Here is a 27,678-nt window from a genome sequence, read left to right as displayed (position 1 = left end):
AGATCAGGCATTGAAAAGGCTCTATTAGAAAGAAAAGAGGACCCACCATCTTACTGACCCTGTAGGTAGTATTGGCATGTACGGCTGATTCTTTTCAGTGCATCTGCACTCATCCCACTGACTGTCACTGACTTCCAACCCTTCCTTCCCTTCAACTTCCATCAAGAACCTGCAGTCTTTCCAGGTCAATGCCATTACACCACTAAATCCATGTAAAGCAAATGTGTGAAGAAGAAAAAAAGCATAAATCAGCATACTGAGGGAAACCCCATCCCTCTCTTCTTTTTTTTTTTTCCCCTGATACAGTTCGCCAACACCGGGTACTATCAGCCTGAGGGTTGGCGGTACTCCCATACACACAACGCTATCCTCGGGCCGTTTGGAGAGCTCATGACAGAGGCCGACCTCATCCGCATAGAGAGGCAGGTCGAGAACCTGCAAGTGATGCACAAGGTCCAGAGGGTGGAGAAGGAACTAAACCAGCTGGAGCGAGAGCTGCAGCAGCTCCTGCCCGTATCGGTGGCGTTGTCTCACGAGCATTTTACTGTGAACCCCAAGCAGGTTCAGGGGCAGGCAGAGGACCTCCCAGCCTGGTGCAGCAAGATCTCCACTCTCCTGAAAAGCATGGCTGTTCTCCTGGCAACCCTGGGGGGCAAGGAGATAGACATTTTGGGCATGATGCCACCGGCCCTCCCTGAATACCACAGGAGCTCAGCACAAAGCCCTCCTCGGTCTCCTCAAGCAGCAGAAGCAGTGGCAGCTTCAGTCCATATCGGGAGATCTCAGTCATTTTCTACCAGGGAGGAGGTGGAGAAGGAGATCAAGCAGTGTGGTGTGTCGGTTAAAAACCTGAAAGCAAACTATGAGATGCAAAGCCAATCGAGGGAGGAGGACAGCAAACCAAGCAGGGTCTACAAACGCAAGCGGTCACTGCCGGTGGGCAGCGAGTTTAGTTACAGATCAGAACCCATCTTGGAAGAGGACTACGTCTATGACAGCGGAGAGCTGCACTGGTCAAACGACATGCCGAACATGAAGCTTACCTACGGGGGATCCGAAAACATATGTCAAGCAGAGATGGATCAGTACAATCAAAATTTAATCATGGATCAAGATGCCCTGTTCAGCCCAGATCACTTGACTCGCAGTCTTCAGGTCCAGACTGATCTGAGTTACGTCCAGAAATATATAGACATGAGGAAGGAGAGGATTGTGTTCTTGTTCCTTGAGCACTGGCGCAAGTGGACCTTCACAGAGTCCTTCAGACGCAAGCAGTATAGAAGAAGAAGCAGCATCTCTGCTGCTGGGGGCAGAGATTTTGAAGACCCCAGTGAGTATGAACATGCAACCAGCGAGGATGACAGGCTCATCTGCTTCATGAAGCAGAGGCAAGTGGTCGGGAAACTCATTGGCCACTGGAGGACCATCATCAGCCAGGTCCCCACGCGGCAGATAAGACGTCTGAGCAGGGCGCAGATGATCTACTGGCCCGAGCACTTCCTCCCGCACATAAACGGAGCCCCTGTGAACTACAACAACTTGACCCTGGACCTCTTCATGCTGGGTTACTTCCAGCTGCTGGAGATGAGCATGTCCCACTCTGAACGCAAGTTCCGCCACCTGCTGTGCTACGAGATGTTCGACCGGCTGGGCAGCCACAGCTGGGAGCTAATCCGTGAATTTCACCAGGAGGTGATGGAGGAGATTGAGTCCGGGAAGCGGGACTGGACAGATGGGTTCGAGGACATCAAGCAGAGGTTCTTCGTGGAAACCGCGCAGGTGGACTCGGTGGACTCGGTGGAGGCCAGTGCAGACAAGACACGCCCCGTCCAGGAGCCCGAGGAAACCATCCCTGACATACTGTCTCAACCGGAGTCGATCCTCGGCTCCCCAAGTGTTGAGTACGCAGTGGAGGAGCTCAACCAACCTGTTCCTACAACCAGAAAGGACTCCGTCCAGCTCATCTCCGAACTGGGAGAGTTCAGCAATGAGGAGATCTGTCGATACATAGACCGCAGCTTCTCCTTTTGGAAGGAAAAGGAAGCCGAACTCTTTGACATTTGATCTTCTAAGGGGGGGGGGGTTGTCTCATTCGGGGGAAAAAAAAACTAAAAATGAGCTACAGCAACATGCTGCTTGGATACCTTAGTAAAATCACAGAATTTAGTTTAACATGGAAGTATAATGGAGTTAACTAATTCTGGCCATATTGTGACACTATCAGTATATGAAATACAGTACCTAATCCAACAGCAGGGGAACAGGGGACCGTCTTCCCGGACCAGGTGCAGACTTTGTCAGGAGTTCCCCAGGTTACTCGTTCATTGACCCACACTGTAATGCATTTATAAAACCATCCAATTTTATTGCATTTCCAATTAAAAAAATAAAAAAATCAACGAAGACACCAAGTCAAGCAAACGTTACAAAAGAGGTTTTAATGAACCTATGATCTGGTTACTATTATAAATATTTATGGATTCCGAATAACAGCAAAACAGAAAAGAAAACATTTGTCATGCATGTACCTCTAAATAAAGCAGAACAACACAATTTCAATGCAGTGGAAGAGGATTGCAGTTACAAATGTGAACGTGTGGTGTGGTCATCAGTACGTCAACACAAGTGTTGTATAGATTCAATAATATTGATTTAACTAGTGAAACAGCAAGTCTGAAAGTGTGATAACTGTTTTATTCTGATTGATTGCCTTGTTAATAAGAGAGGTAGCTGGGCTATGCATTAAACAGTGTTTAAGTTGGGGTGGGGAGTCTGGTAATCCTGGTTCACCAAACCAGTGCAAGTGTGTTCCCCCGAGAAGTGACGATGGGTTGGCAGCAAACAAAGCTAATGAGTTGAATTTATTATGAGACTCGGAGGAACCAGTTTCCAGTCCCAGCATCTCCAGCACGATTGAGTACATTGAGTTCATGTGTGCGAGGCTTTGTGATTTCTATGCATGCGTGTTTTCCTCTTGCTCTGTAATGTTTAGATTAGATCATGAATTCACCATGACTGTATTGGGATAGAGAATGAAATGGTGCATGTTAATATATTGCTGCTTGAGGTTTTGGTTTTGTGTTTGGATTTTTCCCGGTTTGTATTTCAAACGTGTTCTGGTCTGATGGTTTGGATGATTTCTTTTATCGTCAGCATGGCAATTCGTTGGGTTGTGTTCTATCGTTTTCATGTGGTTTATGAAGCTGGAAACTCTGGTACAAGCGTGCTGATCGTGTGTATGCAGTATCCTGTTTGCAAGTCATTCTTATAATAAAAACCTGCCTCAACATTCTGGTTTTATTTTTCTCATTCATTTATTTCATTTGTGATTGATTTTCCATTCAGTTGTTCTCGTCCTCTTAGAAACGCTACTGTATACAAGCAGTTAAATTGTGGTAGACTTCAAGAACGCAGAAAACGTTATACCAGCTTCGAAGTAATTTTACTACCTGTCAGTAATATACTTTACACAAGTCAAACTGGTCTTGAACAGTCTTGCGAATGTAGACTTTCCCTGAACACACGTTAAGTGATCTGCACAAGCCCAGAGCACACCAACACTGTTTCAAACCTGCCCGTAGTGAACCTTATTGTGACTAAGCAGGAATCAGAGTTCAGGGCAGTCAAAGCACCCTGCCTCAGTTCAGTTTTCTGCAAGAAAATGCAAACTAGAAAATAAAGGATGCAAATCAGCGTGGCTTCAAATCTCACAGCAAAGTAAAGTCTGAATTGCTGGTGAAAATCTGTGTGAAGTTCTTATCGGTATGTAAAATTAGAAACAGAGGTAGGGTGTCCCAGTTTCTGCTTATTATCTTTTTTGTTCTTTTTTTTTTTTTTTTTTTTTTTGCTTAGTTTTTGCTGGATTGACTCCTGCAGCTGTTTGGGTTCCTGCCCTGTACATGTGACACTTTCAATACTAGAGGAGAGCCTGCGTCTGCGTCAGCCTGCTAACACCTTCAGTAGCTGGCCTAGGACAGAGTGATGTCACTGTGCATCTCATGGATGGTGTAATGAGTCCCTTCTCTATCGTGTTAACCCTCTTAGTGTCACCTCTGATAGTGCTTCCCCGGGCTTACAGGCTTACACGGTTACACCAGTGGATGGAGCTGCTGCTTGACAGAAACTGTGTGCATTCACAGCCTCATAGCAGCAAAGTAGATCCTTCCCTGGAACTCGCTTCACTCTCTTCCAGTGCAGTGCCTCCGAGACGTCACACACATACACGTGTTCCTCCCTGCCCCAGCGGGCTAACCATACACAGCTAAGTTATCTTAGTTAAGTCTATGCCAGCCGCCTTTAGTTTTTTGCAGAGCTGGTGCAGTTTTTAATACAGATTTCATCATATTATCAGTATTAATATTCATATAAATACCAGTATGGATAGCGTTACAACTCATGAGTGAAAAACTCTCAAGCTTCGTCGGAGTGCATTTCTAAGTTCTGGGTATTGACCCTGCTTGATAGTCCTATCTACCAAATAGGAAAATAGCTGAGATCAGTAGCCGATTTCGTTTCAGTCTGGGACACTTTAGCTGTATAATTCCTCTCTCGCCTTGTTGTCACTCATTGAACCTTCAAAGCTCATAAACCTGGGGTTTGACAGCAAGCACTCAAGACTGCACAGTGCAAATTAACAGCAGATAAGGTGCCCACCCTATCGTCTGGCAACCCGTGTCTAACCATGTAAAACTAGAAAGTCCACTCAACTTAATTTGCAACACAAATCCTCCGCGACTCGCTTTCCTCGCTCTGCTGTCATTCACTTCAACTCATTCTCTTCAATTTTTTTTTTTTTTTTTTTGCATTCTATAATTCCCAAGGGAATAATGAATAATTAAATGTGCAGATCGTCTTACGGAGAGGCAGGGGTTTCTGCCAGTGAAAATCCTTCATGTCAGGAATCCGAGAGCGATCCTCCACTATATCGGGTGAAAGATGAACAATGTTGGATACCTCTGTCACCACTGGCTTCAGATTACAATTGAATAGGCTGCAGAGGCTCTGCTTGCAAGCTGAGACGGCTTTTTTGTAACCTTGGAACAGAATAGCAGGCACTTAGGACTGCCGGGCGTCTTCAGTTGTTTATTAAGCTTGCTTATGAATCATCAGCTTATTTGTAGGTTACCGTTCTGTGACAGCCTCTTAAGTGTGTCGGATGGTGCAGCAAAGTGACGCCCATTTGCAGAACACAAGCATCTGGTAAGGGCCCAGGTTTTCAGGGTCAGGGTCCCTGTGCAAGAGTGGTATTAAATTAGCTGAAATCGACTGCAGTTCAACTGCATGGAAACAGCAAGTTTAAAGGAGACTGAGAATAGCAGTGCCCAGGGAGTGAAAGGCCGTCCGTCTGACACCAAGAAACACAGCAACATTTAAGTCTGTTCTAATGTGTTCTGGTATCGTGGGGTATCAGTGTCTAGTTACTGGCATCAGAATGGGAAGAAGCCTGTCGTACGTGATGTATTTGTGTTGAAATTGTAGATGATACAGTAAGTTGTGCCACTGTGAATGGAGCAAACTTTCCCCCCCATCTAGCAGCTGGAGATCATGTGATCATTGAATGCGAAGGACAGTGGAGCTGACGTCAGTGAAATGACGCTGTGACAATGGCCTAGCCAGACATTCTACCAGTAATGCAAGGACGATCACATGACTAAACTCAATGAAAAGGAGGGTGGGGGCACAGTTGTGTCATTCAGAATTTATATTGTATCAGAAGTTTTACAGAAACCTTTTAGCATTGAGCTGAAGTCACCATACCCTAGGTTGTCATATACAGCATTTTTATGTCGTTGCTTTATGTAAACAAAATGGCTGACAGACAGTGTTTTTACACTGTAGAGGAAAACCCCATGGCCAGCTGTTTTTTAAAAAGTGCTGCTTTATGTAAACATTTTTGAGCAGTTTTTTTCTTTTCTCCCATCATTCGGACACAAGTCTGACTTCTCTTCTAAACAGCGTCCGACTTTAACACAGCCGTTCTAAAATGTATAACCCTGTTTTTTTCTCTTACCCCCCACCTTACAGAAGTTTACCATGGTAAATCGTGCTTTTCCCATGTTTATACTATGCATCTACCTTACCATGGTTTGCCATGTTTGTTATTAATATGCTGGTAACCATACCTCTCTGGGCTTTACAATGCTGATCTATGCTTGACCATGCTTTCACAAGGCTTTGTTACACTGTGGCATGCTTTTACTGTGAGGAACTTTGCAAGGGTTGTACCCGAGATGTAAATAAAACAGCAGCAGGGTTAATGTAGTTAAATGGCAGTGTGCTTCAGATCTGCCTCTGTTCAGTCATTGCAATAGAAAGCAGCTGCCTTGAGGGTTCATGCATTTAGCTGCGTTTTGCTTTTATTCAAGGAGAAAGAGGAGGAAGCCCGCTTAGCTGCTATGCCTGCCTGGAGGAGAGAAATAATGAAGAAGAAACTGGAAGACGAAAAGTGAGTTAGGGTTCTTCCTTGACGTGATAAATCACTTTGCAAAATCAAAGAAAGAAATAAATAAAAACATCATTCTCTCTTTCTCTCTCTGTTTCTTACTTTATTTCTCTTTCTCTCTCTTTATTTCTTTCTCTCTCTATTTCTTTCGTTTGGTTTTATTCGTTTTCTTTCTTTCCTTTGTTATTTCTGTCTCTTTTATGTCTGTATTTATTCTTTCTGTTTCATAATGAAATGCACGTTCTAATTCTGAATGATTTATTTGCTTTCTTCTTTTTTTTTTTTTTTTTTTTTTTTTTTTTAACTTTCCACTCTGCGCTGCGCAGGGAGCAAAAAAGGTAAGCATTGCCGTTCTTTACATAATGCCTTCCCATGAGCTTTGCTAAACCAAGCTAATGAGCGAAGCAGCCCTCCACACCATGGCATCCCAGAGTGCTGTACAAAAAAGAAAAAACAAGAGAGTTTTCAGTTTAGACTATAAAGAATCCAGTGTTTCAACCTGCCTAATGTCAGCCAGGATAGAGTTCCACAAACGAGGAGCACAACAGCACAAAAATAAACAAACTCTGGCTCCAGCTGATCTGAGATGGTGTTTTTTTTTTTTTTTTAGAACAACTAAAAGTTCATTTTCCGATCTCAGGAAACGAATAGGGATGTACAGAGTTAGTAGCTCTTGGAGACAGGATGACCCGAATCCGTGAAGGCCCTGTATAATTATTATGGCAGCTTTAAAATGTATAAAACTACAGTGATTTTAAACTAGCTTATCTTTACCTCCCCACTCCAGACAAGAGGAAGAGAGGACAAAGAAGGAGAAAGATGAAGCGGAGAAGGTACAGCTGGAAAAAATCCGAACCCTCGGGTACGACGAGACAAAACTGGCGCCGTGGCAACGGCAGATCATCCTGAAGAAAGGAGACATAGCGAAGCATTAGGAAAGCACTAACATACTAACAGACACACCTTGCATCTGTCTAGATAAAGCATGCATACACCTGTGCTGTTCTGTGGCATAGAGGGAACCACTCGCTCTATACTACCCCACCCAGGACTCCATTCACAACGCTGCACACTGCAGTGGCATCACCAGGTCTAACGATATGACAGCCTTCTCTCTCTCTCTCTCTCTCTCTCTCTCTCTCTCTCTCTCTCTCTCTCTCTCTCTCTCTCTCTCTCTCTCTCTCTCTCGCTCTTTAGGCTGTCATAGGTTCACTATGGAAACTTCTTAAATATACAAGAACCTCCTGGAAATCTCATCAGGTTAAATCTTGTTAAATAATACAAGAAACAAATAACATATATAAATATATTTATATGTATAGAAAGCTTCCCACTTTTAACTGTATCAGTCCCCTTTCTCCTACATATATATGTATGTGCTTTTTTTCTTTTCTTTGTTTGTTTCCAGATGCCAATTGTGACCCTTTCTCCTTATCAGATTCTTTTTTTCATGGTGAAACGATGACTTTAGACACATTTTTAGTCTACCGTTAAGTAAGTAAAGTTAATGGGTAAGGCAGCATTTTTTTTTTAATTAGAAAGGGTTGAAGGAAAGCATATTGAACTCTGTACACCAGCTAATTTTGCAGTCTGAGTAAACTTCTTTAGGGGTGTGCAGAAACATGGATTGAATACCTGCTGATTTCAAATGCTTCTTAAAGGCACCAGTTTGTGCACACCCCTGTATGAACATCTCCTCACAGTAACCAAGCAACGGACAGCGAGCTGCACAGTCCTCTAACTTCTTTATGGGGAATCGCTGTGCTGTAAAACAATCTCACAAAAAAAGAGGCATGAACTCCATTATATAGTAAGAAGCAGGCAGATGATAGCGTACAGGCAGAAAGGACACCACCCTGTGGGGGAGGCTGGGCTGCTGTACAGCACTTTGATTGTATTTCCAATCCACCAATGTTTTTCACTTAGCCTTCTGAGCCTTCCTATTTACTGCTAAGAGCAGCGGGACCCACAGGCTACTAGATTCACTAGCACAGCCCGATCTCACCCCCCAAAGTGTGCTGAATGTTGCACATACAGCATGGACCGTTCCCCTGTATATGTACACTAGATTTACAAATAAAGATTATATATATATAAATAGTAATTCATGGTATAATTCATGGAATAAATATGTTTCCTTGTTGGGTAAACATTCAGGAAGATTAAATTCACTCATTGGATGCCATATTGATGTTGAAGAAAAAAGATATCTATTAAAGCAGAGTTATATAACATCATTGCCATTCGCAGATTTTAGGAAAGCATATATATACATACATACATACATATATGTATATGAGATACTTGTATGCTAGAATCCTGTGTAATGTTTATTTATCTCCTTGCCTCTTATTCTCTGCAGCCTTGCTTATGTAGCGTCTTGGTATATTTGTGTAAAATCACTTGGGATTAAATACATCTTTAATCATGTCTGAGGTGTGTCTGGATTTTGTTCCCTATATTTTTTGTATTACAAAAAAAAATATGCACTGCCCTTATAAAAGCTCCCCATAGTAAAAGCATAGCAAGGTGTGATAAAGCCTAGTGAAAGCATGGGCATGCATAGGTAATCATTGTAAAGCCTGGAGATGTACGGTAAAGCATATTACAAAGCAAGGTAAGCTGATTCCACACCCTCCCTTATATTCTTTAAAGGCTGAAATGCACACGCTTGGAGTAAGAACAGTGTTCCCTTTATATAATTGCATTGCATAGCATCAGAATGAAAGAAAAAAACAGCGTTCTAAACATTCTGAATATCACAAGGGCAATCGTAATAACATTTATTTGCATCATGATTAGGATTTACTGGGGGAAGTCACAAAATCCTTATTGAAAGGTGCTCCAGGTAGCTCTCAGGTAACCAATGTGTTCCACGGTCGAGTGTGTGTGTCTGTGTGGTGTCACTCTAGTACTGAACAGATTACAATTATCCCTTATTGCACAATGTAGCTTTTTTACCAGCAGGGGGCGGCGATGTCGCTGTACTGGATATATCAGGTCACTGTACTGAACAAACGGAAAACTGGAACATCTCGTCGGCCCTCGGCAGTTACCTGTTATTGGAAAACACGTGACCGTGTATAAGAATTGTTTTGCCTCTAAAACTTCATTACAGAAATTGATTAACAAACGTGAATCGATTAACAGGCTACAGTGTTTTGCCTTATCCCCAGCAAAACGTTGCTGTCGTCATAGTTACTGTATTACTCACAGCGTATTTTGTGTCTACACGGTCACTTTCTGGAAACAATTACTGTCCTTATCTCTTAAAATAGTATATCACAAGATGAACCGAATTACCCTATTTCATTGTACAGTAGAGTGCTGTCGCTATACATTCTTGAGAAAAAATACCTTGAAAAGTCTCCATGGGTCCTTTATTATTATTATTATTATTATTATTATTATTATTAGAAATGTGCTTCATAATGTATGTAGAACCTCTATTGACCCCTCTATAGAATTATCTGTTACTTCTCGACCATTTTTCTTTCTGTAGTTGACTAAAATCCTCACACCTGTTTTTAGAATTAAATACTCAACATTTTAAAGACACAAAAGGTAAGACACAGTGAAATGTGACTCAATACAAACCGTGAACCCAGGCACTAAACTGACACTATATAATAATACAGCGACACTTACTGTGGGCAAGGTTTCTGGATAAGATAACGCTGGGGGATTTCTATTCTTTTTACCTGTGTGTGTGTGTAATGATAAAGTTGCTGTAACTCACTGAGCCGGCTGCACACCTGTAGTGACGTCACCGATCCATCGTGGAATTGACTCCAAGACGGGACGGGGCGGGCGAACCGAGGAAGTGAAAGAATGCAACACACATTGGAATCTGTGTAGCGAGGAATCGGCTTCGAAACTTGGAAAACAGAGAACAAATTAAACAGAAAGCAGATCCGGGACTGGGTCGAGGAAAAGATAGGGAAACGAGGAAACAATGTGAGGCTGTTTAATGTTCTTTTTGGAATTTAAACAGGTATAGGTCGCGGAGTTGTTTTGCTTGCTGCTTGCTCTTGACAGAATGTATGTTTATTTGTTCTCGCTTCGGTGCAAAGTCGAGGGGTACGGTAAATTTTAAATTATATTTATTTAATTTCGACTTTTTTTTTTTAAGTGAACTGTTTTGTTTATGCAAATGAAATAAGCACGTTACGCTTTGCAGCCCTAATATATACAGTCTCAGTAGAGATATGTCTGTTTCTAGTCTTGTTAGCTGAGGCCGATCACTCAGGTAGGGCTTGTCTGAATGCCCCGCTTGCACACCTGCTGGAACGTGCTGGTAAATACGTTTGCACCAAACCGCATTGTGCTTTATTATTATTTAACAATTGCAAGTCACTGTTCTGTAACTTAATGCAGTTTTTTTGGGGGTATGTGGCGAATGATGATCGCTTCCAGCTGTAGTGTGTTTTTTTGTATTCGTGTTCAGTGTATTTGCACTCGATCATGTGCAGGACTGAACGTGGTGTACTGTGCTACAAACAGGCTGGGTTCGGCTAATCTAATTGAGTTCAGGTTTCGTTTACTGTGTGTTTTATTGTGTTCATGTTTTAGCAAAGCCTTGTTGTCACCGTGTGCTTTTGTTAAACATAACAAGATATAGCATGCGCATTATATAACCTGGGGATGTTAATTATATAACGAAATATGTTTTAAATTTAAAAAACAAACAAAAAAAAACCTTCGACTTGTAGCAAAACAAATGGGAATGACAACCCCTATTGCACAGCAGTACAGTCCATTCCAGGTTTTCCAGGTTTAATAATAATAATAATAATAATAATAATAATAATAATAATAAATCCTTAAATGTAGAAACTAAATAAACACAAGCCAGTTTGATTTAAGTGTTTGCTTCAAAGTTAGATTTTGTACTATGTTTGTACTTTTTGGTAAGTTTTAAAGTATAATATTGAAATTCACCCGAGTCCTCGCACCTTGTCCTTTTTGTTCTCATTTTAAATGCTTTCAGAGTTGTGGGTGAGTATTCTGCCCCGTGTTTGTATTGAATCCGTTATAAATAGATTAAATGCAGGGGCGTGAGGAATGGAAGATTGTGTTGTGTGAGGAAGCGTGACACAGAATCCAACTATAGCCTGCCTATAGGCGTCCGGGTTGAGGGGAAATTGCAAAGCCTCTCAAGGGACTCACTGAAACGAACAAACGCTGCGGCGAAATGAGGCCACCCCGTCAGCTTTAGGGAGTTCACAGGATTCATGCTGTCATTAGTGGTTGCAAGGTCCGGAGTCCTCCAGGTTTTAGAAGTATCATTAAATTATTAACCTGGGAGGAGGAAACGTTGCTTTTGTTTTATAATGTATGGCGCAGGTGGGACAAAGATCAGAGGGCTCCAGACCTCGAAGGCTGGAATTGTGAACCACAGCGGTACGTTCTGGATGAAGGGGGGTGGCGGTGGTTCAATCTGCCTCCTTCCTCCATGCGTTGGGAAGGTAACTCCAGTCTTGGAATGCTGTTCCATTCCAGGGTTGCCAGTAGAATTGATTGGTTTTAGTACATTAGGAGGTGAAGTTGGTTCAATTTGTGTTCATAATTTTAAGAACAGGATTGGAACAAAGACCCCCTCAATGGAGTACTGAGATTGCCTTTACAGAGTGGTATTATTTATTGTTCTATAGTTATCTCAGTTAATGTGTTTATTTTTTCGTTCCAGGAAATCCTTATTTTCTTGAACAATGACAAGGATGAGAAGCTCCTGTAGTGCTGTAGAACCTGCAGGTGTAGATTTTGATTTCTAAACAAGAGGAGGATTATTTTTAGGGGGGAGGGGGAGGAGAGCAACAACATCATGAGCCAGCGGCACTCTGTCGGTTCAGTGGGGGACCAGGCTCCCCTCCTGCTGGCGGGACAGTTTGCTTCTGACCTGCAGCTGGATGCCAGCCTCAGCGAGCCCTTGGCTGCCAGCCCATCCAGAGAAAAGCACTGCTCCCTGGGTCACCTCCCAAAGGAGGACTTGTCCCTGCCCAAACTCTCCACCTCTCCGGAGAACGAGCCCAAGAAGATCATCCTGAGCACGCAGAGCGAGGCCTCCCGAAGGCGGGGCACCCAGCAGCTCATTCCCAAAGGCCTGGCAGTGGCCAGCAGGCCCAAGCAGAGGTACCACACCACGGGGGTGAGCATGCCCATGTGGGAGGCCATCTCGCAGCAGGAGAAGCGCACCTCTGTGCCGGCGGTGAGCTGGGAGGATTACGACGCGGATGATTTTGAAGAGGATGGTGGCGGCATGCTGAGCAGGAATCGGAGGAATCAGTCTTACCGAGCAGCGGTCAAGGGCTTCCACAACGGGGCCCCGGAGCCTGTGAAGACAGGGGCAAGTCTGAAACCCGTCCAGGAGGAGAGAGCCCCCAGCCCGCGCAGCCCCAGCAGAAGCAAGGTACCAGAGGAGCAGTGCTTTCATTACATCAGGGGTTCTTCATAATCCGAAGATTATTATTATTATTATTATTATTATTATTATTGTTATTATTATTATTAATCATGGTCCTTCCACTCCAGGTTTAACACTTAAGATTGATAATAAAAAAAAACCCTCCCTGTACTCTGATGCGTATTTCCAGTAAACTCATGCTAATGTTTGATTCCTTTTGATCAGAAATCTCTAGGACGGAAGAGGAATGCTAAGCATGGTGGCTCCTTCAAAGATGGTATGTCACGTTGTTACTCATTCAATGAATCCTTCTGATGACCGCTCCTGTAGTCATATATTTTGATCAGACATAGTTAAAAAAAGATAAAGCAAAAAGCTTGCTTGTATCCAGTGGTAGGTTTAAAGTGGGTTTGTCCAGTGAGTCGTATTTGTTAGTTAAAACGTAGCTTGTGTCGTGGGCTGTGTGCTTTACATAGGAAACTGGTTTTGAAGATTACATGCCAGATTCTGCAGGCAGGCGTCACATCAGGGAGCTGGTAGTGGCACACAAAGAGAACTAGTGCTCCCCTTTCTGTTGTAAGCGGTCGGACCCATGGACCTGAAGCAGGGGGAGGTGGCCCCCTTAGAGGGGGTGTTCCGGAGGTTCTCGTTGGTCGCTAACTCCCTGGGGCCGGCTTGGGACTGGCCGGGGTCCTCGGCCGGGAAGGGGGGCTCGATCTCAGAGACCATGACTAACTTCCTGACCCGGCTTCTCTCCTCAGAGCCACGGCTGTACCAGGAGATTCGGGAGAGGGGGCTCCACTCCAGCAACCAGGACCCAGACGACGACTTTGTGCACGTGGAGCAGCTGGGGCCGGACGAGGGAATCGTGGTCAAGAACTACCGACCCACCCAGCTAACCTGGAGCCAGCTGCCCGAGGTGAGGGAGAGGAGGGTGGGACGGAGTGCTTGATCAGCTGGGAGAGGCGAGCTGTATTGAAGCTGAATTAACCATTCAAAACCATGCTGTGTCATCTGATCCAACTGCAGGGTGCTTTTCCCGTGATAGTGACTGATGTAACGTTTAACACTGCAATACTGATCTGCATTAGCAATAGTAGCAGAGAAACTGAAGCCGTTGCAGACTCTCTCTCTGAGCTCTCAGTCCACGCCTTATTGTTAAATTTGTTGAATCTGTATTTTAATCTCATTTTATGTAGTGGTTAGAGAAATTTCACTGGACCCTAGACCTAATGAGAAGTGCACACATGTACCCACTCTGTGTGTTTTCCCAGCTGTGCTTGGATGTTGGCAAGCAGGTCCTAATCATTATGTGTACCAGAGAAGTCTCGTGCTTTACCTTCATGTTACCATTTCTGTAGTGGCAGCTTGATTCCGCTCCTTCACGGGAGACTGGAACAGGTGCTTGTCTCCTGTTCCTTTCTCTTCCTCTTCCTTTTGTTCTGTTGCCATTTCAACTGAAGCAGGAAAAATACTCCTGGAGTGAATGCAAGCCAGACCCAGCCCTGTAAACAGTGCTGCGGTGCAGGGGGAGAGATACAGGACTAACCTGCTTTACTGCTTCTGGGAAAATAGGACACGGGTGAGAGGTAGTGAGCTGACTTGGCAGGTAATCTGTAGGGACTTGGGACAAAGGCTCAGGCGGATATTAAGTATGGATTTAGGCTAGTTCTTGCATCTTTTTGTGAACATATTTATGCAGAGAAGTTTGAAAGAGCATGCAGTTCCTTGTATGCTTCGCTTACTTTTTTGGAATGGAAATCCAATAGGACCAAAACAGCCTTTCCCTTTTATGGCTTATGACCACTGCATCTCTCAGGAAAACCTGAAACTGCTCAATCTGCTACTGCTTGCAGTCAGCCTCATTCTGGAGAATGTGAACTAGGCACTTGCATTTAAAAGTAGGGGAGGGGTGGGGGTTGTGTGGGTTGCTCCCCCACTACCAGGACTTCGTGGACAGTGCTGTGTAAAATAAACGGTAAGACTGATAATTGAATTGGGGTTTGATCCTTTATTGCCAGGTACAAGAACGAGGCATCCTGGATCAGATCTCACCAGAGGAGCGCAAGCGACAGGAGGTATGATTGACAGCTTCACAGGCCCTGTCTAATTCTCATACAGCCAGAGCAATCTTAACACACACACACACACACACACACACACACACACACCACACACACACACACACACACACACACACACACACACACACACACACACACACACACACTTTTTTTTTTTTTTTTTTTTTTTTTTTCTTTTCTTTTTTGGAGAGTTAGTGAGCTGGGGGATACTGATCTCAAATCTATAAATGATTTGCGGAGATTGCATTGTTAAATATGTTTGGCATACGCAGTGAGCTGTATGTTCATTGCTGATATACAAGAAGATATTGGAGACCAGTTTCATCCATTCCTGGTTTTAGTACAAGCCTGATTAGCCACAGTGTATAAGTAACAACCTCAGGTGTATCTTATTAAACTCCTTGTAAAACCAGGAATGGATCAAACATTTATGTATTTGGATGGGTCTTACTTCCATTCCTGTAGTATAGGTCATATTGGTGTTAAAGACCGCCAGTTGTGGGAGACTAGTGAACACATTCAGTTCATTGCAATAATTCAAACCTGTCTCGGATCGCTTTTATACAAGAGTAGGCGTCTAGGACAGGTGTTGCCAGCCTACTGGTGTTCACTATTGCCTGTGACGATGCACGCTGTGCTTTATATTCTTGTGGCAGGCCATCTTCGAGATCATCCTGTCCGAACACTCGTACCAGCACAGCCTGAACGTCCTGGTGCGCCTCTTCAAGAAGTCCAAGGAGCTGAGGAAGACCATGAACATCACGGAGCACCACCATCTCTTCTCCAACATCTCCGACATCCTGGAGGTCAGCAAGAGGTACAGAATAAACACACTTCCTGCACTGACTGCATGAGTGAAACTACAGGAAACAAACTGCGGCATTCACACGCCTCGATCGGAGCTAATCTCGGGCAGCCTTACAGAATGCGAGATACTCCAAGATTAGTGGTTGAGTGTTTGGAGGTGCAGAGCTTTAACCCTTAAAGTTGCTCTTCTGGTTTGTTTAGTTTCCCTGGCAGCAAGCTATGAATAATCCATCAGCACAGCTCAATTAATTAGCCCTCAAATACGCGTTTAGTTTGGCGTTCTGCTATTGCATATGGGGAGAGGCTATTTCTAATTGCTCTGATTGTTATTCTGTGTCTTTTTTTTATTTTCCTGGTGTCGTGTCGATTCGTGCTCGGGTCCAGTACACTTTTACCCTCTGTGTGCTCAGACCAGGGGGATGTGTTGAAACATGACCTTTTAAACACATTGCTGCTTCCCTGTCTTCAATCCAGCTCATGCTAGTCATCCTACACACTTGCATGTGCCTGCTTGTTCAGCTGAAGAGCTTTGTTTTGTTTTGTTTTAAACTAGCAGTTGCTCGGCGGCTGTTTTCAGGTTAGTTGAACGCAGGTTTATATAGTGAGGAGGCAGTGCGGAATAATCCTGTTTGAGCAAGTTCAATACTAATCAGTCTCACAGGGTGGTTTCAAGCAAATCCGTTGATAATCAAGTTGTTTGTAGAATCGAGGCAGCCTTTGAGCATGTTTTTGTGTTTTTTGCATCTTTTGTAAAAGGCAAAAAAAAAAAAAAACGCCCTGTTGACAAAAAATCATGAATTTTTCGTAAAGTGAAAAAAAAAAAAAAAAAAAAAAAAAAAACAAGCCACGTGACGGCTGTGCCTGCCACGCCTAGTCGAGTGCACTAGACTGTTGCTCTGGGTTTTCATTATGCTTTTGAATTATGCTGTGTCCGTCTTGGAGGGAAGTGTCTGTTCCATTTGAGATTAAAATGCGGCGTGTCTCTGTACGCAGGCTTATTGATTAGATAAGGAGCTGACGTACACATCTGTAGTACCCAGAGCTTTTCAAACTCATTTGGTTTTGCAGGAGTTGCTCAGTGCTGTTTGCTGAACAGTTGCCCTTTGCCCCCGTGTTGTTTGCATTTCTGTAACTCGGGCAGCTGTCGGATTGTGTTTGTGTGTTTTAACCATTAATATCAAAGCACAGGCGGTTTTGATTCGCCAGTGTTTTGCAGCAAAATACCTCAGTCATATTCTCATTGTTTAACTCTTAGTTGTGGTGGTGGTGGAGGGTTTGGCTTAGCTAGTGGGGAAAAAAACATTATTTCGAATGTACAGAGTGAAACGGAGATCTGTTGTGTAGTTCTGCAGTATAGTTAACACAATGAATAAACAAGGTGGGTAAGGATTGTCTTTTACTGCTTTCAGATAAATTGTGTTCTTGAAATGCATGTAAAGTACTTGCAGGCATATTTCTGGCCCTCCCTAATCTGTGAAGTTACAATGGCCACACTTCTAACCCAGTGCCCTAACCGCTGGACAACAGAGACTCTGTGCACAATGATGTTATTCTCTCTGTCTGTCCAAGTTTCATAGCGGCAGAAAGTTACAATGAGAGTCTATTGAAATATAACCCCACACTTGTTTGCAGCAGGCGATTTTCTTACTGTAAGAACCTGTCTATGTAAAAGGAAGGTAGGAGATCAGTGTGGCCCTGTCCCCCTGCCATCCCACCCATTCTAAACGAGGTAAACTCTGGAAACCACACCTCTCCAGCATGCTTTATTAATGACACCCAGGCCTGCCTCACCACCAACAGCTGCGCTCCCAGGGATTGTAAAGACACAGCGACGCTACACAACCTGTGAGGCACTCGCTGTGTTTAAACCCTCGCAGACGAAACGCTTCTCTACAGTCTGGTTATGACCGCTCCCCCCATAGTGTGCTGGATACAGAACCCTATGCAATATTCTTTATATAAATACTGCTATTCAGATGTACAGTAAAGAGTACACTTATGTTATGCACAGTTGCCTCTTGTTCTTCTGGGGTGTTTAACAGTTAACTGTGTATCTTTTATGAAGCCACACCCTCTGTTTCCATGCCACTCTTTACTGTGCTGGAAGAACATGGTGTACAGTGAAGCTCTGTAATACAGGGATCCCAGCTGTGTTTACCTGTATGTAAAGGGATCTCTCGCACCATGTCACAGGTTCTTCGCCGACTTGGAGAAACGACACGGGGACGACCCGCTGATCAGAGACATCAGCGACATCGTGGAGAACCACTCCTCCACCCACTTCAAACCCTACATAATCTACTGCTCCAATGAGGTTTACCAGCAGAGGACGCTGCAGAAACTACTGTGAGTACCACCGAGAGCAGCTCTCGAGTTCTGCAAAGGGCTCGCTCACATTTCAAAATGTCATGATGAAACATTTATAAAAATCCGTGCGGGACAATGGTGTAGTCCTGAATCTGAAGATAGCGGAACGCCACTAAAATATTGAAGTTATTAAACAAGAATTTAATATGAGAATTTGCATCGTCTTTTGAAGTGCGATTCACTGTCCCTACAGCAGCCCATTCACGGTTTGTGAAGTTTGTGTTTGTGTCCATTAGCTGTTGCTGCCGTCTTCGTCAGCATTTCTTGTCTTCCTTAAAGAAGTAGTTTGCAATAGAAGTTCCCAATGCTCCTCTCTTTGCATCAACAGGACTAGTGACTGAATCAGACAGTTGTGCGAGAGTCATGACTTAGCTTGCCTGTTACAAGTTCCTACTGGACTACACCAGTGGTTCCGGAGTGACACAGTGTTTTACTGCTGATGCGCACTCTCGCTTGTGGGACTGTGTGGTTCTCCCCCAGGTGCTTAATTATCTCTTTCTTGTTCGTCGGGTGTTGCAGGGCGAGCAACACGGCTTTCAAGGAGGCTCTGAAGCACATCGAGATGACGGCGGATTGCGGGGGGCTGTCCATGATCTCCTTCCTCATTCTGCCCATGCAGAGAGTGACCCGTCTGCCTCTGCTCATGGATGTGAGTGCACCCTTCCTCTTTCACCTTCTGCACCAGCGTGGGGGGGCTGGTTTTTATGCTTCTTTACAATATCGCAGTTTTGGACATCTGGTTTAGTCTAACAATGACTTGTAAAGCATGCAAACTTCATTATTATTCATGTTAAAAAAAATTTTCACAGACGATCTGCCAGAAAACCAGCACAGACCTTGAAGAATACCACTCTGCAGTGAAGGCTTTGAAATCCATCAGCAAGGTAAGAAAGAGTGACCAGGATCAATACAGAGCAGCTCATACTGTGCTCCAGAGAGCGGTAACGACTTATCTTTAGGAATGAATTTCAGGATAGAAACGGCATTCTCCGCGGAGCGACTTGAGTTTTACTTCTCTGATGCTCTGGATTCCCCACTCGTAGGGATGTCTTTCCAGCACAGGAACTGCACTGCTCACCCAGTTAGCAGCTCTCGTTCACTGTGTAAAGGATTCAGCTGAGCGCTGTCTCTGTCTCTCTCTTTAGCTGGTGAAGCAGTGTAACGATGGAGCTCGCAGAATGGAGAGGACCGAACAGATGTACACCATACAGAAGCAGATGGAATTTGGCAAGATTAAGGTAGGCTTTGAAAACGCACGTGCATCACAGACACCGGGGCGGGATTCAGTCTTCTGTGATCCAGCTGTTTTCTCCTTATCTCTGTGGTCCTTCTAACTTTCACCCATAAGCGCGCTGTGCGGTGTTGTTTCCTCGCAGCCCTTCCCCCTGGTGTCTGCATCGCGGTGGCTGCAGAAGCGTGGCGAGCTGGCGGTCTGCACAGAGGAGCTCAGCATCTTCTGGAAGGCTTTCTCCAACAAGAGCTACTACCTGTTCCTCTTCAACGACGTGCTCATCGTCACCAGAAAGAAAAGGTGGGTCTGACAGCGCCAAGAGCGCTTTGCAGATTTTCAAGGTTCACGGTTTCACAATGGCACAGACAGCTACAGTTGCAGCTAGTAGTATTCCGTTTAGAAAACGTGCAACAAAAAATGTACAGATTTTCTTCGGACAGTTCTTTTGGATATGTGAGGTACTTGTTGTTGTGCTTTATTGACCTTATTTAAACTCGCAATAAAGTTGATTCTGCTGAATTTTCATGGCGTACTCCAGCTTAAACAACCCCCCCTCCCACCAGTCGCCGTCGTGCTTGCAGAGTTGAAACGCAGAGCCCTGGCTGTGCCCCCCCCCTCAGCGGGGTTAGCAGCGAGTATTCTCACTTTGTTAGAATTCCAAGCCTGCAGTGAAAGGTCGTGACTCTGCATTCCTGCCTCGGGTAGGAGAACACGATAAAAGAGGCAGCTGTAAGAAATCAGCCAGCAGAGGACCGAGAAAGATACGCACAGCATCCCTTAATGTCAGCAGTAGGGAGGTTCATGGCTCCCTCCATTTCCCAGATTCCTGGGTAACTTGCACGCTGCCTTTTTATGTTTGTTTTTCAAAACTTGAATGCAGAGCATTGGTGCAGTAACTGGTGTGAAGACTGACCAGCCCATTGCCTCCCTCCTCCTTATTTTTTTTTTTTGTTGACAAGAGCACTCTTAGATAGCGGCAACTAATGAAGGACACATTGCCTTTATAAAACTCTTGGAAGCAATAATACTGCATTAACAAAAATATTGAGCACATAACAGTGGTGTTCATGCATACTAGAAATGCATTAAGCCATTTTGCTGCTGGATCACTTTATGGAGAGAGAGAGAGATTACAATGAGGAAAACAACTGTCCTGCCAAGTTTAGCGTCAAGCAAGATTTTCAACAAAAGCTCCTGTTTACAAGAGAAGGCGTTCCCACCCAGATTAACCCCTTCCTTGCCACACTGACTGTTCCTTGGCTTCTGTATTGTATGAAGTTGGGCAGGGACGGGCATGCTTGTACGATTTGCTTTAAAATGTATGTGTGTGTTTTAGAAATATCATTGGATGGAAGTGTTGAAATATGTATTGGATAAAAGATTTGAAATGCAAAGCATGTTCATTTGCCTGACGTGTTTCTGCATGGGTGGTTTTGTTCCCCCGCTAGTGAGGAAAGCTATCTGGTGATGGACTACGCCACTTTGGAGCAAATAGAGGTGCAGCTCCTAGGGAGCAGCGAGGGTCAGCTGGCGAGTGGTTCACCGCGCAGCAGCTCCAGCCCCAACCTCAACATGTTCAAGGTGGTGATGAAGAGGAACAGCGAGGGCAAGGAGGAGCAGATTGCTCTGGTCGCAGAGTCTCCGTGAGTCACTGTCTACACTCCTCAGCACAGCCGCGCCACGCTGCGTTCTGTCCATGGCAAATCCTGAAAGCTAAGCAGGGGTATGCAGGGCCAGACCTGCATGGGAAAGCTCCCCTTGGGTGCTGTAAGAAGCAATTCAGATGATGTGTGTATGTATATATATATATATATATATATATATATATATACGATATATATATAATCATAATATATATCTATATAAATAGGATGATGTAAAATATATTGGAGATAAGTCGTATCAAATATATATAGATTCATTCATAAATATAGACAGGCGATTCAGTAAATACAGTTAAGTTGACATCATTTTTTTAGTATTCCCTGAGTAAGTTGTGTTTATTGGAGTCCTGTATCACTTGTTCTCTGTGGTGATTGTATTCCAGCATGTTCCCATTAAGCAGCTATTTAACGTTTTGATTTTTTTTTTTTCCTCTCCCCCTCTCTCAGGAGCGACCGAGCTCGCTGGGTCATTGCCCTCCAGCACCACAAACACACAGACAACGACGACTTAAACAAAGAAGGTAAAATAATAATCGCAGTGCAGGCAACGCAAACAGACAGCAGCATTCTGTCTTTAAATCCTGTCACACATACACATGCCGAATGTAAAGTCATTTCTGTGTTTCAGCGGTGATCGGCTGCAAGACCTTCTTTATTCTTCATTTCAGATCTTCCGCAGGTGGAGATAATAAAGGGCTACAGGGCCAAGCAGCCAGACGAGCTGAGCTTGCAACAGGCTGACGTGGTCCTGGTTTTGCACAAAGTGGAAGGTGAGGCATGCTGGGGGAGAGAATTCTAGATTACTTAAACCTGCTAAATAAATATAAGCAATTTTCCACGGAGACAAATGTGAGGCTGGCGGTGTTGGGACTATAGGAATGGCAAACAGCAGGACTCGGTGTTAGTAAGTGAAGGTGTTAATAATAGAAGTGTCTGTGCTCCCGCAGGCTGGTTCCAGGGGGAGAGGCTGCGGGACGGGGAGAGGGGCTGGTTCCCTTCGTCCTGCGCCACCGAGATAACGAACCGCATCGCTGTGGAGCGCAACGTGCGGCGCATGGAGAGACTGCGCAAGGAGACAGACGTGTGAGCGAGCAGAGAGCCGCCAGTCCAGGGAGCAGAGGAGCCAGCCAGGCTGCAGCAGCTGTCTGAACGCAGCTGGAACACCTGCAATGAATTTGGGGCGCCGTGCAGTTCCATGGCTGCGTAACAGAGAGGTTCATTAGAAATAGATCAGTAACACAGGAGCCCCCCAGACTCTGTTTCTACTGGCAAACTGCACGTGAGCTGTGAATGGATTATCCACATTATATTGATAGCATCCTTTTTTTTTTAATGCAAGTTTGCTGATTACCCAGACGATTTGGGTGAAAAGCATCTCTGAGCTTCAGAATAAATGGTTTATATCCCCTTCAGTCACTGCCTGTATAATTCTACCACAGTATGGCTGTCTTAGTTTCTACGTTTTAGCAGGGCAACTTCTCAAACTCCATAGAGTTAGACAAAAGTTATGACCGACGGGGATATACTTGTACAGTACATATGTGTATATTTAAAAAAATCTGTCTGAATATTTCGGGGGGGTGGGGGGGGGAGCTCAGGGAGCACTGTCTTCCTCCTCCTCCTCCTCCTCCTCCTCCTCCTCTTGTTTGAAATTGTTTCAGTTTAGCGTGATCACAGATGTTCTTGCTTACTCCAGTCAAGGCTGTGCTTCTGTAACGTTTTCTAATGTGTGCTTGAGGGGATAAAGAGAAGGAGCGCATGTCCAAAAAACACATTTATACTGGGAATTAAAAGGATCTTTTAAGGGTGTACCAATACTTCATGTAATGTAAATTGTGTTTACATATTTTAATATCAAATATATATCTGTGTATTTTAAGGGGAAAGAGAGTGGTTCATTTAGATAGCTCATTTTTAGTGAAGAAATTGTTTTTCTGTTTTTGCCAGTATTCCTGTGAAATTGGCTTTTTTTTTTTTTCTAGGACAGCCTTTGGGACATTTTCAAAGCATTTACTTCAGTCTTTTAATTACCTCCTATTTTTCAATAGGTGCTTTTCTTTATAGTTAATTTAAGAGTAAACGCTTTGAAAATGTGCCCCTTTATTCCTTACTTACCCTGCGCTAATGGTGACAAGCTGCATTGTATAATGTGTGTCTTAGTCTGTCTCATTTCAGATTCAATTAAACTGTATGCTTGTAAATCAGCATTAACCAGAGGCATCATTCTCTTTTTATGTGCGTTATGTTGCTTTGTGATTAACTGGATGTAAAACACTCAATACTTCATGTACAGAACGTGTAAGTGTTAACCCATCATATCCTGCACATCCTGTCTATGTACTGTACAGGTCGCAGGAAGATTTCTGTAAGCAGTCAGCTACCGTAATGCAGGTACCGGCTGCCATTGGTTTTGTTCACCTGCAAAGCAGCAGATGATTCAGTCTTGTTACTCACACAAACCATTATCATTATATAAGGTTCTGACAGTCAAAGGCAGAGACATTGAGGACAGGACAGGACAGGACAGTTACTGCCTTTTAACCTCTGTGAGATGCGTGCAGCGATTTAAAGGCTGAGCTCTCCCACTTTCCAAATAAGGTTTTTACTAAACTCAGCTCTGCGTTGCCACACTGAGACGGCTCATTTGCTTATCAGTTAGTGTGTTTTTGCTAGTTTGCCACGCAGGCTTTCCTCCTCCCATTCGTGTTATTAGATTACGAGAGACCGGGTGCACCTCTGTATGATGCCTGAATCCTTTCCGTGCACCACCGCCTGCTGCGATCCCTGTTGGGAGACAGAAGGAACAGCAAGCCGTACCACAGCTGGTGCCTCTGGAATGCTGCTGGGTCAGTGAGGGGACTATACCACACTGTGGTGCAAACGAACACTCTGCTCGACTCCAGTGAGGCAGGTAATTGACAGTGCAAGCCACACAATGGGAAATGATTCAGTGCAATGGGCTTAATAACTTTTTTTTAACATGTTATATACAGTACAAAAAATGACATAGTAAATGCACATACTCTATATATTTTACATACCAACTCCAATACGTATTTAGAGTGAAATCATCTTTCAATATTGTAAAGTTTTAATGAATTAAAACAAAAAACTTGATAGCACCAATTATAATAAGATGAGCAGGCTCTCTTTTCCATAATGAATAAGAAGCGTACAGTATGCAACAGGCAAGGATTTCATTCACAACGCTGGGCATTTATATTGCCTCATTAATCAGGCATGTCATACTGATCACATCCAACCCAATGCTTTTCATTTTTTAATACTTTTTTTGGTGCATATTTTGTAATACAAGTAATTAAAAGGATCGTGTTGGATCGGGCTAATAGAAACAATGCAAAACGAGATCTGATTGCTGAAACAGCATGGGCCACCTTCATGAAGCATTTGCCCTGAGGGGGGAAGGAATTGCACAGCTATGTACTTGGCAGCAGGCGTGTGTGCTTTAATAGTGTGGCCCTGTGTTTTTTTTATTTAATCTAGGCAGGTGTAACAGGACAGAGGCTGTGCGTGAACCGACAAACACACACACACGCGCACACACACGCACTCACACACACGCACACGCACACCGCAGTGAGCATTCGTGGTGATAGGGCTTTTAACATTATCTCACACAGAGGGGGGTCAGATCAGTAATGGAAGTGCCTTCCACCTTGGTGTAATGTGAAGACGACGACTCCCCCCGCCTGAAATGAATCCTTTAGAATTCACCTTGCTCACTAGAGCGTTAACTGCATCGAAAACGATTGCTTTTGCAGGACGCATTTTACTCCATTCACTCGTTTGCAAAAGCTGTGTTTGCACTGCTTTTTACACACAAGTGAAATTAAATATGTTCTTGCATACATCCATCCATAAATACATCCATCCATACGCTATCTTATACATAAGCTACTATTAGCGTGAATATATAAAAAAAAAACGTAAATGAATAATGTTTCAGGCAGTCTGTACAGCAGGTAATGATGAGGAACAGAAACCGGTACAGCTGGACACGCTGCAGGTTACTCAAGGTGCATTGCTTCCCTGTCTTGCTAAGAGGCATTGTGGTTCACTGCATGAAAACCATCACTTTGAATTGAACTGTTCTGTGGCAAGGTGAGGTATCGGCATCCTGTACCCAGTAGTGCTCATTTAAAAAAAACAAAAAAAGTTACTGAACTCTCCCTATCAACTGTGCGTTCAAAACGAGCCAACGTTTCAATCAAAGAGTTCAACGTTTAATGAAAATCTGCCTAATGTTGTGTTACTAGAGAATGCATGTTATAAGGGGAGTGGATGAGGCTGACTGGTTGAGGTACGGCACACAAGCAGTGCATTGTGTCCGTGACTTGCTTGTGCTTGGGAGGTGTTCTAGTATTCATGTCAGGTGTGAATCGAGAACGGTTTTACAAGGCTAAATGTGTTTTCAAATTGCATTAAACCAGAGAAATGTCAGTCCCCCCCCTCGATAAGGTTTTCTGGCCCAAGCTGCGGGGCCTTCCAAACGCCCTAAGCTGCTTTGAGTGTCGTCTCTGAAGGATGTCTTTCATGGTGCTGCATCACCTCCTCCTGTATCCTCTTAGTCTCCCAGAGGCTTGTTCCAACACACAGTGGATTTCAGAGCGAGGCTTGGGCTGTCCTGCTTAGTGTCTTAATCCCTCCCTTTAGAAGCTGATATGAAAAGAAGTTCCTCTTTTGCAAACCAGCAAACTGCTGCCAGATAATTTGCAGAGTGCAAGTACAGTATGCATGGCTCATCAAAAAAATGAAGACACCACAAGTAGTTCTCATGGGCTTCTTTCTGCCCCCCCCCCCCCCCCCCCCCCCATCCCCCCCCCAGAGCTGGTCCATTATTGTAAAAATGCAGAAGTTGAAGCCCCTGGCTGCCTTATGGACGGGAGGCTATATCCATACAGGGGTGCTGGTGGTTGCCCGTTGGGATACTATACTGCTGTTTGGAGGTGAGAGAGGTCTCCTCTTGGGCTGGGGGAGTGATATGTCTGCTTGGGGGATCCCCCTGGAAACCAAATAGAACAGAGGGTGTCAGTTTACTCAATGCAGAAATGCCTAAATACCTTGTGGATGGCAGCCCGTGGCGTTTTCAGCTGCTTTTGCTGATCAGAACTATGCAAACCACCCTGATCTTGTAATTATGGCTTATTCCTCAGTTGCTGATGAAACTGCAATCTCGTTCATAGTGAGAGAGCAGGTGAGTGCTTACCTTCCTGGCAGGTGAGCCCGATCCACCCGTGTAGGCAGGTGCAGCGTCCGTTGCGCGGGTTACACTGGCCGTTGTGGCCGCAGTCGCAGGTCAGAGAGCAGCCGGGTCCGAAGCGGTTTATCCCGCAGTCTGGGGGGAGAGAGACAATGATGATTCAGAAACGGGAAGCTGTTAAAATGAACTCCTGGCAGTGTCCCCGCCCGCTCTCCGTACCGATGTCACACTTGGTTCCTGTTTTCCCAGGGGGGCAGCTGCACTTTCCGCTGACCGGGTCACATGACGCGTCATCTTCACAGTCACAGGACCTCTGACATCGCTCCCCGAACGAGCCTCGCTCGCATTCTGAGGAAGAGCTTGACAGTGAGAATGCGTACTGAAATGCACAGCACAAGCAAAGTTATTGATGCAGCATTACTAAAGCAAGCCAGAAGCAATTATTTTTTTGCTTCAAAAGATGTTGCCAAGAAAGCGAAATGCTTTCCCAACCTTTTTCACAGCGGTCTCCATGGTAACCAGCCGGGCACAGACATTGGCCAGAGACAGAGTCACATGTCGCCCCGTTTCTGCAGTCACAGATCAGCTGACAGTCTGTTCCGTGGAACCCAGGAGGGCAGGCTAGGAAAAAAAAAACAGTGAGGCAGCAAGACCCAGAACAGGGTGGAAAACACACCTCTGAACTGCAAACTACAGCATACAGTCACAGACAAATCATTACTTCAAGTCAGAATGTGCCACATGTATAATCACTTTAATTGTTTTTAAAGAATGCAACAAAAACATTAGGGAAAGCTCTCCTGGCTCCAATGATTACACCAACATGTTGGTTTAATTTGCTTGTATAATGTTTAAAGGAGGTTTTATAGCAGTACGCCAGGGGGCACATAGTGTTCCATTTACTGTGGCCCTAAAAAATGTATAACAATATATATCTAATCCTGGCCATGTTAATAACATTTTAAGGTAATTTGCATGTTGAGGAACCAGCAGTCGGGTGCTAACCTGTTATTTTCCCCACCTCTTTTCCAATGTGTGCATGTCTTACCGTGTTCACAGCTGTGCCCATAGAACCCCCCGGGACACTGGCAGCCACCCGTCACCCTGTCACACGTCCCGTTATTCTGACACTGGCAGTCCAGCTGGCAGTTTACCCCGTATCGTCCTGGGGCACACTCTGTAAGAAAATACATTTAAATGGGGTTTCGAGACATTCTGCTGCTGTAAGTGACCACCAGCAATCATCTTTAACATGCCATGCCTCACCTCTCTCACAGTGCGGCCCGGTCCAGCCCAGTCCACAGGAGCAGGAACCAGTCGCTGGATCACACCTCCCTCCATTCTTACAGGAACAGGACAGCAGGCAAGCTTCCCCGAAGCGGTCCTTCTCACAGGCTGCCGTTACAGAGCAACAGCGTGTGAGTAAATACACCAGCCGCTTCAACTGCAGTCTTGCACT

General features: G+C 44.5%; 3 protein-coding genes across 7 annotated transcripts in view; 2 read left to right on the top strand and 1 right to left on the bottom strand.

Annotated features, from left to right (window-relative positions):
• LOC121329282 (espin-like) overlaps positions 1-8,881 on the top strand; it is a 42,477-nt gene extending 33,596 nt beyond the window's left edge. Inside the window, 3 exon segments of the mRNA XM_041274816.1 lie at positions 6,366-6,445; positions 6,769-6,780; positions 7,230-8,881. Coding sequence (XP_041130750.1) covers positions 6,366-6,445; positions 6,769-6,780; positions 7,230-7,377 — 240 coding nt within the window. The 3' untranslated portion in view covers positions 7,378-8,881.
• A 1,380-nt stretch (positions 8,882-10,261) lies between these two features.
• On the top strand, positions 10,262-22,545 carry LOC121329039 (rho guanine nucleotide exchange factor 16-like). Of its 4 annotated transcripts, none has more exons than XM_041274295.1 (15): positions 10,262-10,399; positions 12,132-12,851; positions 13,071-13,122; positions 13,607-13,764; positions 14,867-14,923; positions 15,586-15,746; positions 17,930-18,082; positions 18,623-18,752; positions 18,913-18,987; positions 19,249-19,341; positions 19,480-19,634; positions 20,783-20,977; positions 21,446-21,519; positions 21,667-21,768; positions 21,946-22,545. In XM_041274295.1, the coding sequence occupies exons 2-15, from the start codon at positions 12,267-12,269 to the stop codon at positions 22,083-22,085; spliced, it is 2,130 nt and encodes a 709-aa protein (XP_041130229.1). In that variant the 5' UTR covers positions 10,262-10,399; positions 12,132-12,266; the 3' UTR covers positions 22,086-22,545. The 4 variants fall into 4 exon arrangements, with proteins under 4 accessions (XP_041130229.1, XP_041130230.1, XP_041130232.1 ...); XM_041274296.1 differs by having other exon boundaries at positions 10,262-10,436; XM_041274298.1 differs by lacking the exon at positions 10,262-10,399 and adding an exon at positions 11,260-11,845.
• A 3,288-nt stretch (positions 22,546-25,833) lies between these two features.
• Positions 25,834-27,678, bottom strand: part of LOC121328725 (multiple epidermal growth factor-like domains protein 6) — a 73,126-nt gene continuing 71,281 nt past the window's right edge. For both annotated transcript variants that reach the window (XM_041273724.1, XM_041273725.1), the window contains 6 exons: positions 27,486-27,614; positions 27,268-27,396; positions 26,712-26,840; positions 26,439-26,567; positions 26,226-26,354; positions 25,834-26,021 (listed from right to left, as the gene is read on the bottom strand). In XM_041273724.1, coding sequence (XP_041129658.1) covers positions 25,948-26,021; positions 26,226-26,354; positions 26,439-26,567; positions 26,712-26,840; positions 27,268-27,396; positions 27,486-27,614 — 719 coding nt within the window. In that variant the 3' untranslated portion in view covers positions 25,834-25,947. The remainder of the gene's footprint in view (positions 26,022-26,225; positions 26,355-26,438; positions 26,568-26,711; positions 26,841-27,267; positions 27,397-27,485; positions 27,615-27,678) is intronic.

The sequence above is a fragment of the Polyodon spathula genome, chromosome 16 (genome assembly GCF_017654505.1).
Source record: "Polyodon spathula isolate WHYD16114869_AA chromosome 16, ASM1765450v1, whole genome shotgun sequence".
In the NCBI taxonomy this organism is placed as follows: Eukaryota; Metazoa; Chordata; class Actinopteri; order Acipenseriformes; family Polyodontidae; genus Polyodon; species Polyodon spathula.
Note: the sequence above shows the minus strand (reverse complement) of the source record. Positions and strands in the feature narration are given on the sequence as shown.

Bases quoted from the DNA above. Each gene is read 5' to 3' on its own strand.
- LOC121329039 (XM_041274295.1), top strand. From the start codon at position 12,267: ATGAGCCAGCGGCACTCTGTCGGTTCAGTGGGGGACCAGGCTCCCCTC. The intron at 12,852-13,070 runs GTACCAGAGGAG...CCTTTTGATCAG, and splicing joins GCAGCCCCAGCAGAAGCAAG to AAATCTCTAGGACGGAAGAG. The intron at 18,753-18,912 runs GTGAGTGCACCC...AAATTTTCACAG, and splicing joins GTCTGCCTCTGCTCATGGAT to ACGATCTGCCAGAAAACCAG.